Consider the following 12,921-nt stretch of genomic DNA (forward strand, 5'->3'; position numbering starts at 1 on the left):
ACAACAGTGACCCACACAGGGCATGACATCAATAGGGCATGAAGAGCAGAAGCACATTAATTGCCGTGAGACCCCCACCCTTCAGAGTCCCCGCTACCCTTGAGGGATGCCCAGTTCACGGACGCTCATTTGTCCTCTGACTGCAGCTCCTGACCAAGGACCCTGAGAGCCGCCTGTCCAGCCTTCGTGACATTCAGAGCGTGCCCTACTTGGCCGACATGAACTGGGACGCGGTGTTCGAGAAGGCACTGATGCCCGGCTTTGTGCCCAATGTGAGTAGAAGTCCCACCTGATGTCATGCCACCCCTCTGCAGGGTCCCCGCCTTGGTGCAAAGCAAGACTTTGGCAGCTGGCCAGTGAGTCCTCTGCTGGCCACGGCTACCTGAGCACCAAGGGCTTATGTCTTGCTGGAATTCAGGGTGAACTTGGCCCTGATTTCCAGGGTCCCAGTTGTGCAGCTTCCCTCCTTGTGGTAGGTCTTTTGGGGGTGCCAAGCCTTCTCTCTGTCACTGAATCCCACCCCCATGTGCTCAGGTCCAGGTGTGGGGGTAGCAGGCTGATCTACTCTTCTGCCTCCACGGAGCTGACTGCCCAGTAGAGGAAGGCAGGCGATGACCTCCCCGACAGGACAGTCAGCACTTGTTGCACAAACTCAGAAGAGGGAGAGGTGGGATGGGAGGGGCGCAGGCAGGGGCTTCTTTTAGGGGGAGTCGGCAGAGACCTAGAGGTGAAGTGAGGGAACCAGGACTGCAGGGATGGGCACTGAGCCCTCCAGGCGAAGGGATCGCCAAGATCGCACTCTTGAAGGCAGCAGAAAGCCTGGGTTTCAAAGAACAATTTTATAGCATTTAAGGGAATAAACCAGAGGGAAAATAGTAGGAAATGAGACCAGCAGGAATATATGCCACACCAAAAAGGCTTTCAGAGGCCACGGTCAAGGTTTTAGGTTTTGTCCCCTGGAAACTGGAGTGTTTAAGGCAGGGAGGTGAAAGCGGTGGATTTACATTTTAAAGGAGGATTCTGGCAGGAGCGCAGGCTCCTGGGTCCTCGAGGAGAGACGCTGAAAGTTTGGACCTGCCTGGAAGCCTCCTGTGGTCCCTTCCTGCTGGGCAGTTGCATTTCTCCTGGAGAGAATTGCAGAGAGCACCTGAGGAATAGTGACAATTGGGGCAGAAATCCTGGGTGACATTCTGGTTCAGCCACCTCTGCCCTCTGTGATGGAGGAGAGCACACCCCCCCCCTCACCCCCGCTCACCTGTCCTTGCCCTGCCCGGTGCCATGGTGATGGAGGAGAGCACACCCCCCCCACCCCCGCTCACCTGTCCTTGCCCTGTCCGGTGGCATGTGTGAGCAGGAAAGAGATCCCAACATGTGCTCTTTGTCGTTGCCTGTTCCAGCCCCCTATAATGTGAATGGAGGTGAAGACTCCAGCCTGGAAGGCAAGAGATTTCTTGGGCCCACTAGGCTGGTTCCTGGGGAGCCTCAGACGTTCCCGGCTGGTGTTTCATGTCATATTATTTTAAAGACTTCTGCCACTCCTTTTGGTGCAAAAATAATGTTTCTCCACATCAGTTTCTCCAAGAGTGCCAGGCTTCCAGACCCTTTCACAAACCGTGGTAGCAGCACACACAACACGTTTCTGAACACAGACCCTCCCCACAGCCTGCCCAGTGTTCACCACTGAATCCAACCAAAGCCACGCCTGACTGACGCTAGTCTGTTCCTGTCCTCTCCCTGTAAGCAGTGTTGCATCCCCACCTGCTTAGCCAGTCCACCTGGTCCAGGGCTGGCCCTGCTCTTCCCTGAGCCCACCTTTCTCCCCACTTCCCTCCCAGGCAGGGCTCCAGACAGGCTATGTAACGGCAGGTCGCACAGTGCTGCGTCCCTGTCTCCCAGGCCTGGCCATGTGCCGTTCCCACTACCTGGACCTCCTTCTACCCACGCAGACCTGCCTGGCCTTGGGGACTCTGCCCGGCTGGAAGGCTTCCTTGACCCCGGGGTGGACATGGTGCTGCCTTTGAGTCCAGAAAGCTCCCTGGCTCTTCAGACACCCCTCGGACTGCTGTGGGAAACAGGCCATGGGGACAAAGTGTCCAGGGCAGGCTTAGCATAGAGTGGCTGTTTAGGTAGAGCTCTCTGCTGTTCTCCCAGTATAATTGTTTTAGGGTTTCACTTGGCCAACTGGGAGCTCTGTGTGAGCTCTGTGTGCCTGTGTGGGTATGTGTGAAAGTGTGTCTGTGTGTGTGCCTGTGCATCTGTGTATGCCTGTGCATCTGTGTGTATCTGTGTGTGAATGCCAGTGCACTTGTGTGTACCCATGTATCTGTGTGTCTGCATGTCTGTATGTCTGTGTGCATGCCTGTGTGTGTGCCTGTATGTCTATGTGTGCCTGTGTATGTGTGTGTGTGTGTGTATCTATGTGTGCATGTCTGTACCTATTATGTCTGTGTGTGTACCTGCTTGTGTGTCTATGTATCTGTATGTCTGTATGTGTCCGTGTGCGCGCGTGTGTGTGTGTGTGTGTGTGTGCCTATAGGTCTGTGTGTGCCTGTGCATCTGCGTGTGTGTGTGCCTGTTTTTTTGTGTCTGTGTGCCTATGTGTCTTGTGTGTGTCTGTGGGTCAGCAGGTGTGCCTTGGGGCCAGGAGGGGCAGCTGTGGGGGCAATGGCAATGGCTTCATGCTGGAGACAGGCAGTCTCCATCCCATTTCCCACCCTATTCTTCTGGCCAATGAGAAAGTCAGCTGTGGGTGAAAGCGCAGACCTGACTGTCACCATTCTGTGTCCGCCGAGCACCTCCACCCACCAGCGCTGTCCTCACTGTCACCATTCTGTGTCCGCCGGGCACCTCCACCCACCAGCACTGTCCTCACTGTCACCATTGTGTGTCCGCCGGGCACCTCCACCCACCAGCGCTGTCCTCACTGTCACCATTGTGTGTCCGCCGGGCACCTCCACCCACCAACGCTGTCCTCACTGTCACCATTCTGTGTCCACCGGGCACCTCCACCCAGCAACGCTGTCCTCACTGTCACCACTGTGTGTCCGCCGGGCACCTCCACCCAGCAACGCTGTCCTCACTGTCACCATTCTGTGTCCGCCGGGCACCTCCACCCACCAACGCTGTCCTCACTGTCACCATTCTGTGTCCGCCGGGCACCTCCACCCACCAACGCTGTCCTCACTGTCACCACTGTGTGTCCGCCGGGCTCCTCCACCTAGCAACGCTGTCCTCACTGTCACCATTCTGTGTCCGCCGGGCACCTCCACCCACCAACGCTGTCCTCACTGTCACCATTCTGTGTCCGCCGGGCACCTCCACCCACCAACGCTGTCCTCACTGTCACCATTGTGTGTCCGCCGGGCACCTCCACCCACCAACGCTGTCCTCACTGTCACCATTGTGTGTCCGCCGGGCACCTCCACCCACCAACGCTGTCCTCACTGTCACCATTCTGTGTCCGCCGGGCACCTCCACCCAGCAACGCTGTCCTCACTGTCACCATTCTGTGTCCGCCGGGCACCTCCACCCACCAGCGCTGTCCTCACTGTCACCACTGTGTGTCCGCCGGGCACCTCCACCCACCAACGCTGTCCTCACTGTCACCACTGTGTGTCCGCCGGGCACCTCCACCCACCAGCGCTGTCCTCACTGTCACCACTGTGTGTCCGCCGGGCACCTCCACCCACCAGCGCTGTCCTCACTGTCACCATTCTGTGTCCGCCGAGCACCTCCACCCAGCAATGCTGTCCTGCACAGGAGCTGAACCCCTGGGAAGAAAACAACCCCAGGGCCAGCTGCCAGGGAGCTTACAGATGACAGTGGGCAGCCCCCACTGTGGATGACCTTTGGGGAGGGACCATTCTTTGGGATGGGGGACTGTCCTGTGCCTTGCAGGGTGTTGAGCTGCCCCCCAGGACTGTACTCATGAGATGCCAGCAGCATCCCCTCTGTTGTGACCACCAAAAATGTCTCCAGACATCGCCAAGCGTCACCTGTGGATAAAGTTGTCCCCGGTTGACAACCACAGGGCTAGGGTTCTGTGGAGCCATAAGCCAATAAGCCTACAAAGACAGAAAATAAACCATGAGGCAGAGCCCTCGGAAGGAGACCAGCAGGTCCCGCTGAGCCGGGAGTAAAAGTTTGGGTCTCTTCTGCCATCTCTGTGACCTCAGGCGGCTGCACCCCAATTCTTCACAGATCAGAGGAGAAACCAGGACCCTCGCTGAGCCTGGGGAGTAGTGTCCGGAGGCTTCCAAAGCCTCAGCTCTGAGTGTGTTCCCCTGGCTCTCAGCTCTGAGTGTGTTCCCCTGGCTGACTTCCTTCTGAACGCAGGTTTTGGACAACCCAGAGAAATATGCCCGCCTTCTCCATGGGCTCTGATCTGCCAGACTCAGGGCAAGATTGGCGAAGGCCAGGAATCTCGATGCAGTCCTGCACATCAGGCACAGATTGCCTGATTAACGCTTCCTTGCGAGGTGTCTGAGCCTTCCCCGAGGCTGTGTGCTGGGATGCCCTGGAGGGCACCCAGGGCCAGCCTGTGGCTTTGCCATATCATGTGCCTGCGCCTGTTGGCAGGTGCCTGCCTTTGCAGCCCCCTGGCCTGCCGCTCCTCCTCAGCCCCTCTCCTGCACACACCCACAGACCGTTGCACACTCACAGTCACACTCACACATAGACAAACACACACGCACACTCATTTCCCACGCACACATGCACACTTGCCCCCACACACAGTCTCACACATACATACTCACCCTACACAAACACATGCATTCACATTACACTCACCCACACATACCTTCACACACTTGTACACTCCCATACAAAGACACACACACACACGCAAGCCCCCCACCACATGCTCACCTACAGGGCCGTGAGCCTCAGCCCCACCCACAGGCCCATAGCCTCCCTCTGGCTATGCTGTCTCCTAACTGGAACCTTGCACAGGCCGCTTCCTCTTCTGGCATTCCCTTCCTCTCCTTGTCCACAAGGCAGTCTCCTACCCCTCCTTCAGATAGCATAAAGCAAGGACTGGCCCATTTGCCAGTCTCAGCAGAAGCCTTCTGTCTGTATTAGGCCATTCTTGCATTACTATAAAGGAATAACTGAGGTTTGGTAATTTATAAAGAAGAGAGGCTTAACTGGCTTACAGTCCTGCAAGCCGTACAGGAAGCATGGTGCCTGCATCTGCTTTGCTTCTGGGGAGGCATCAGGGAGCTTCCAGTCAGGGCGGAAGGTGAAACAAGAGCAGGTGTGTCACGTGGCAGGAGCAGGAACAGCAGTGGGAGTGGGGGGTGCCACACATTCTTAAACTGCCAGATCTCTCACGAGAGCTCCCTCACTATTGTGAGGACAGCGCCAAGCCATGAGGGATCCATCCCTGTGAACCAGACACCTCCCACCAGGCCCCACCTCCCAAACTGGGAATTACCTCTCAGCATAAGATTTGCAGGGGACATGCAAATTATGTCACCTTCTGAGTGAAAGACAAGCCCAAGCTTGGCCTCCTCTGCAGCATTCCCAGCCAGCGCCACCACCTCTCTGCACAGAGCAGGCCTCAGCCTCTCCCGAAACCGTCTGCACGGGTGTCTAGGGATACATCAGTGGTCAGAACACTCTGTCACAGTGTGCCTGCCATCCTGCTGGGAGCTTCGGAGGGTGGGGGCCCCGGAGTGTTGGCTGGCCTCTGCCTGAGCCAGCCCCCAGAACAATGGGTGACGATCGAAGGCACTAGAAGGCCTAAGTGTGTGCTTGTCATGTGAGTGAACGAATGATGATGGCCAACAGGACTGAGCATGTTCTGTGTACCTCGCATTGTCCTGATAACTCTGTGTGCCTTATCTCGTGTCAGCTTCACACCAGTCCTGGGAAGTGGATCCTGTTAACGACAATCTCAGCAAGGTTAGGCAACTTGCCCAAGATTTCCCAGTGAGAAATTGACAGAGCTTGAATTCAGATGGTCTACATCCAGAGTCTGCATTTTTATGAATGAATGAATGAGTGGCAGGCAAAACAGGGCAGAGCCTGCATTTTTATGAATGAATGAATGAATGAATGAATGGCAGGTAAAACAGGTCTGGAGAGACCTGGGCCTGAAATTCAACTTGCTCTTTAGGGGAGGGCAACTTCTGGAGGACAGATGTGTGAAATCAGGGAAGGGGATTATAGTTGAATTCCAGGAGTTGGTGATGATGGACAAAGCCCAGTGCCAGGCAGGGGAAGGGAGAGGCCACTGGCACCACGAACCCATGGAGGGCCCACAGCAGGTCACAACAGAAAGGATGAGGCCCAGTCCTAGAACTGGGAAAGCAAGGGGCAAAGGATATAGGACTCCACTCCATCGGCCCACGAATGACACAGTGACAACAACGGTAACATTTATTGGGCACCTACTGTGTGGCAGGGGCTGGGCTAGGAGCTTTTCTTGCATTTTCTCATGTCAGCCTCACAAACTTGCACTAGTGCCCTGATCTTACAGTGTGGAAACTGAGGCCCATAGAGGTTTAGGGACTTCCTGGGAGTTAGGGAAGCCTGGACTTTCCTCAGTTCTGTCTGCAAAGTCCCTGTCTTCCTCCTGCCCCCAGGTCATGGCAAAGGCACTGACTGCCTAATCAAGTGGATTAGGCAGCATGGCCAAGGCAAGTTCAGCCTTGGGTAGCGGGACCCTTTCTTGTAAATTGGGTTCAAGGCCAGGAATCCTAGGGAGGTGAGGGGACAGCAGAGAAGCAGAGGGAATGGGCAGTTGTGGAAGGGCCACCATGGTCAAGCAGCCACTGTTCTGGAAGCTTGGCAAACTCTTCTCATCTGATCCCTCAACAACCTCTGAGCCTGCCATATTTCACAATGATGAGGAAACTGAGGCAGAGAGAGGTTACAAATCTCCCTCAGCGTCACGCAGGTAAAAGGAGAGGACACAGGGCCCAGTGGCAAGGCTGGCTGACCCCAAGGCTGTGCCTCGCCTCTCTCCTTCTTGGCCAAGTCACAGCAGGCCCAGGTCCTAACAGGCCCAGGGACCACCACTGTAGGGAGGGCTTGCTTCATGCCTGGCCCTACTTGAAGTACTTTATAGATATTATATTATTAATTCCCTATATGGGAATTATTGTCACCCAAACTTTACAGATAATGAACTGAGTCCCAAGGAAGTTATGAAACTTACAAGGTCAGGAAGTTGCAGAACTGGAATTTTTCCCTGTGCAGCTCCAAAGCTGCTGTCAGAGCCACCGGGCTGCATTGCCCTTGGGGACCGGCGCCTGCGGCCGTCATCTGGGCTACAGCTCAGGAATGAAAGTGGCTACCAGGAATCTGGGTCCAAGGCCCAGAAGTCAGGGAGACCTAAATTGCTCCTGACCACAGTGGGAGGAGCCCCTGGCCAGGAGCAGGGCCGGGCCTGAGGGTCAGCTGACTCTAACTCCCTGGGAGGAGCAGGGAACCAGGGCAGGAAGTTGGGCAGATTTTGAGCTGAAATTGTATTCTTAAGTTATTTAGAATGATTTTTCTAAAAAAGATAGTCATGACAGGACAATGTGCATAGGATAAAAAAAATAAGTGAAAAAATCAGATTCGAAAACTGAACTCAACCTAGTATGAAAAACAGGCATAGAAAGGGGCCTAAGGAAATAGCTAGATGTTAACAGGAGTGGGGTTGCCCCAGGGGGACCATGTGTGTAAATAAATGATGTATACAGTGAGAACGTGTTGCTTCTTATCATCAGAAAACAGAAACAAAGGTCACCCGTGTATCCCACGGGGGTAGTTCATCATTACTTGTTGAATGAATGAATGATTCAATGAATGAAAAGAAAATTCAGTGATGGTGGAATGCAGACAGACCGTGTTTTCTTTTCTACTCCCCTTTAGAAAGGGAGGTTGAATTGTGATCCCACATTTGAGCTTGAAGAAATGATTCTAGAATCCAAGCCACTTCACAAAAAGAAGAAGCGGTTGGCAAAGAACAGATCCAGGGACAGCACGAAGGACAGCTGCCCGCTGGTGAGTGCTTCGTGGGAGAGAAATCCTGTGCTCATAGGGAAATGACTGAGCCAGGCCACTGTTTAGCAAAAAGCGGACGTTTCACTCCTCCCTTCCAATTACCTTATTTTGCTGTAAATAAAATGCTACCATCAAACAAGTAGGGGGAAAGAGTGAAGGAAGGCATTCACGCTCCTGGCATTCCTTGAGTGTTATTCCTACAGCAGGAAGCTTGTGTAGCTCTAAGGCACAGGGAGGGACCCAGTGGTCCTGCTGCACCCTTGAGAAAAATGTTGTACCGCAGAGGCCCCCAGGGCTGCACGATGACCTTTGTGGGTCCGGGGCACTTTGCCTCTGTGGGCCTCTGTATTCGTTTCCTGGGGCTGCCACAAGCTGGGTGGCTTGTAACAACCCACATGTATTCTCTCACAGTTCTGGAGGCCAGAAGTCCAAACTCAGGGTCTCCACAGAGCCCGGCTCTCTCCAAAGGCTATAGGGGAGGGGTCGTCCTTGGCTCCCCAGGCTTCGAGTGGTGGCCAGCCTCCTTGTCCTTCGCTAGCTCGCTGCTGCATGACTCCAGTCTCTCCCTCGATCCCCGCATGGCCTTATTCTGTGTCTTCACGTGTCTTCATATGGCCTTCATCTAAGGACCCCAGTCATTGGGCTTAGGACCTACCTAATTCACTGTGACTTCATCTTAACTGGATTACATCTGTAACGGTTCTATTTCCAAATAAGGTCATATTTATAAGTACTTGGGGGTTGGGTCTCAGGATACATTTCAGAGGACACAATTCAACACACAACAACCTCTCCTCTATAAAAGTCTATTCAAAGTTGAGCCCCTGGCATGATGGTCGTGAATTTCTGGTTTTCCATGCCTCTCACGTGGTCCTTAAGTGGTCAGGGAAATAAGCTCATGAATTTCAGCCCATATTCCATTCTAACGTGGCTTTTACTTTGGATTTAATGGCTTAACGTGGAGAAAAGCATCTTTGTCCACCAGGCTACCCTTGGACACAGCCGCCCATGCAGTCAGGGCCAGCCCCAGACACTTAGCTTGTCTTGTGCCGGTCCCAAGCATCTGAGGTTTCCATCTAGATCAATCTGCCGTCCTCTGATGCTCCATCACCGTGTCTCCCTGGAAGATGCTTTGTCATTTAGTCACCTCTCTGTGCTCTTTGACAGAACGGACACCTGCAGCAGTGTTTGGAGACTGTCCGGAAGGAATTCATCATATTCAACAGAGAGAAGTAAGTTCTTCACGCTGTACCCCTTGGGCAAAGCCCATCCTAAGTGACCCAGGGTCCCCCTGGCAGAATCACAGTCCCTGTCCCCCAAACCAGCCTTGACGATGAAAGGGAAGGTATTACTGGAGTGAGTCACAGGGCCCTGGTGGGGATGAAGCTCCTGGGTTTTGAATTAGACAGGGCTGTGTTCTAATCCTGCCTCGCTGTGTGGCCTGAGCCAGTCTCTGGGAGCTCCCATGAGAGTGGGGAGGCTGCAGCAGCCCTGAGCGGGCACACGGGAACACAGGCGGCAAGGCAGCCTCACTGTGATGAACAGTAAGAGCCTGGAGTCAAGTTGCCTGGGGCCAAGTCCTGGCTCTGCCACTGCAGAGTGACCTTGCCCTGCCTGAGCCTCCTCTTCAGCATCGGCACAGTGTGGCGACTCCTTAACACGCGGGGCTGTGAGAATTAAATGAGGCTGTTGTCCCACAGCACCTGGTATGGAAGGGGTTGTCAACACGGGAAGGTAATGACTTGTTATTAATATTTACTTGGGTAAGGTGGGTGGGGGATGCTGGAACCTTAGCAGCCTCGGATGGCAAAAGAGACACAGGGAGACTGGGAGGGGCTAGATGGGGTGTGCCCTGGCCGTGGGACTGCCCTCTAAGGGGCTGGTCGCAAAGCAGGCAGACACCTCAGGTTGGGTTCCAGCCAATGATAATATCTAGGGGATTTGTGGCTGTGGCTGACTTGTCAGAGCTGGGGCTCCAGCAGAGGCAGCCAATGAGCCCCATTTGACCCACACTAAGCGAGGCTTTGGGTTGGTAGAGGCAGATCAGAGATGCTTCCTGCCCTCCAGGAGATTCAAATATTCATTGACTCAAAAATTCATTGATTGCTGGCCCTTATGCAATCCCCAGTATTCAACCGTTTTGGCTTTCAGCAGATGCTAGCAGCACAGGGGATACGTTGTAAAGCCAAGGGCAGCCCAGGGCAGTGCACATCACAGCAGACACCTGGCTTAGCCTGGATGGTTGGGGAAGTTCTCTAGTTGCCGTGCTGAGCTGCGTCCTAAGGGACACGAAGGGGAAGACGTGGCATTCCAGGAGTGGGAACAGTGCACAGAGTAGGAAGATGGCATGGCCGACGCAGGGCCCTGCAGTTGGTGAGGAGGCTTGGATTACCGGAGCCTAGAGAGTTGGGAGAGGTGAGGGCTGGGGCAGGGATGGGTGTTTGGATTCCAGCCATGGGCCAGTGGGCAGGACAGGGCCCCAGTCCCAGTCGACACTGGGGAGACAAAGGAGGCAGCAGCCTTTCACTGACCCTGGGTGGCTACAGCTCTGAAGGCCAGTAGGTGCCCAGATCAGCACAGACACAGACACCAGGCTTGGGCAGCAAGCCTCACCTGCTAGGGAACCACATGCTGGGGTCTCCTGGCTCCAGCCAACAGCACAGGAAGGGCCTGTGCAGCCAGAGCCCATCAGACTTGGGGAAGGTGGGGGCTGACGTCATGAATGGTTTTGGAGCTTATCCCAATTTCCCTGCAGTCCTGCCCGCTCTGAGGCTCGTGGCCCTTCCCCCTGACTTACAAACCCAGACCCGGGAACTTCTGCTCAAAGAGCATCAGTGATCCTGGGCTCAGGCAGCCTTCATTCTCTGTGTATGGGCCATGGAGTCCAATGGGAGCAGCTGCTGGCAAATGTGAGCCTGCAAAAAGCTAAGCTGTGCGGAACCCAAGCAGACAGCAATCGCATTTCACCTTTTGCTGTGTGCCAGAACATGCTTCGGTTTGGATTCTTCCTTTTAAAAGGAAATGAGAATGAGACATCCTTCCCTGTGTCATTTAGGAGTTGCGTCTGGCTGCTTTTAGCAGAAACACCACCGTATAGGAGCTTCAACCAAGTAGATGTTTTCTTTCTCACATGGAAATGTGAACTGATGAGGGAAATGCAGTCGGCCTATGGACACCATTGAGATGTGTCATCAGGAATTGGAAGTGAGAGTGAGGCTGGCATAGTTTACAGGAGATGGCAAAAAAGAAAGAGGGGAGAAGTCATGTGTTCCTGACAATGGGGAGCCAGGGAGAGCATGGCCATGGGGGAAGCTGTTGGCTGGGGTCTGAGCTGCAATTTCTGCTGCTTCATCCTGTCTTTGCTCACCTAAGTGCTTCCTCCATGGCCCTGATGGCTGATAGGCTTCCTGTCACAGCAGGCATACAGGCTTACTGCCATAGAAAGATGTCCAGGTGAGAGGGCTTGGCCGTGTCCCCCAAGATGCTATATGAGCATCAGCCGACTCCATCTCCACCTCGTCTCGTGGGAAGAGAGCCATGCGCCATCTGCCCACAGCCCTCCCTGCTGCAGTTTCTCCGCAGTAAAAAATGCCTGAGAAGCTGATTCATGATGCATGATTGCCCCAAACCAAGCATTTTTCCTTTAAACAAACAAACAAAAAAAAAGTGAGACCTGTTTATCCTCCACTTCTGTCTGGAATCCCATGTTAGAGGCACTTGCTGTGCTGGCACTTGAGTAGCTGGAAAATGAAATCGAGCACCTTCTTCCCCACTTGAGCAGTGTGGTGAATCGAGGGCTGGTTAGGGGGAGCCAAGCACCAAGCTGGGCTTGTCATTGTGCTCCGCCTGGCCCACGTCCCTGGTGCCCAGCAGTTCTGCCTCCTTTCAATCTCTGCAGACCTGGCCATCAGCCTGACGCTGACTGCTCCTGCAGGATGTGCAGGCTCCCTGTATAGTGGGGGCTGCAGAGATAAATCACACATCATGCTGGAGTGCCACAGCACAGGAGGCAATCAGAATTGCCTGGGGGCCTGATAGCGTCTAGAGATGCTGCACCCGGCCATCAGTCTGACACCGACTGCTCCTGCAGAATGTGCAGGGGGTTGCCGGCTCCTTGCATGGTGGGGGCTGCAAAGATAAATCACACATCATACAGGAGGGCCACTGTCCCAGGGGGGCAGTCGGAATTGCCTGAGGGCCTGTTGGCATCTAGAGATGCTGCACCTGCTGCAGGTTGCATGGTGTCCCTCAAAAGATGTATCGAAGCCCTAATCCCCACTACTTCAGAATGTGACCTTATTTGGAAATAGGATGGGTGCACATGTAAGGAGATGAGGTCAGACTGGAGTAGGGTGGGCACCTAATCCAACATGACTGGTGTCTGTCCTGACAAGAGAAGAGATACAGGCATGGGGAGAAGGCTATGGGGAGATTGCAGTGATGCAGCTACGAGCCAATGAGTGCCCAGCATTGGCGGCCGTCCAGAGCTGGGAGGAAGGACTGGAGTGTATTCTCCCTCAGAGCCCTCAGAAGGAGCCAGCCCTGCCCACACCTTGATTTCAGCCTCTAGAACTCTGGGGAATACATTTCTGTCGTTTAAAGCCACCCAGTTGGTAGTACTTAGTTATGGCCACCCTGAGACACTAATACAGCCAATACAGCTCCCTAATCCATTCCTTCCCAACCAGAAGCTGAGAGAATAAGCATGGGGATCTGCATTTTAATATATCCTGCAAGCCATTCTGATGCTTAACAGTTTGGAATCTTCTGCAGGAGACAAGGGTGTCTAAGTGGTGCATCCTCTGGGGGTTCTGAGTTGAGTCACAAGGACCCTGTCTAAAGCTGCGAACCCTCCCAGCTCCGGCTCCTTTGCCCTCAGGTATTCATCTGCAACTCCTACACTGAATTTATCTTAAAGATACA

The 12,921-nt window shown here is 54.1% G+C and overlaps 1 protein-coding gene across 8 annotated transcripts in view; it reads left to right on the top strand.

Moving 5' to 3' along the window:
* STK32B (serine/threonine kinase 32B) overlaps positions 1-12,921 on the top strand; it is a 419,228-nt gene that overhangs the window by 383,556 nt on the left and 22,751 nt on the right. For all 8 annotated transcript variants that reach the window (XM_073012511.1, XM_073012510.1, XM_073012512.1 and 5 more), the window contains 3 exons: positions 147-272; positions 7,867-7,998; positions 9,166-9,230. In XM_073012511.1, coding sequence (XP_072868612.1) covers positions 147-272; positions 7,867-7,998; positions 9,166-9,230 — 323 coding nt within the window. The remainder of the gene's footprint in view (positions 1-146; positions 273-7,866; positions 7,999-9,165; positions 9,231-12,921) is intronic.

The sequence above is a fragment of the Chlorocebus sabaeus genome, chromosome 27 (assembly GCF_047675955.1).
Source record: "Chlorocebus sabaeus isolate Y175 chromosome 27, mChlSab1.0.hap1, whole genome shotgun sequence".
Classification (NCBI taxonomy): domain Eukaryota; kingdom Metazoa; phylum Chordata; class Mammalia; order Primates; family Cercopithecidae; genus Chlorocebus; species Chlorocebus sabaeus.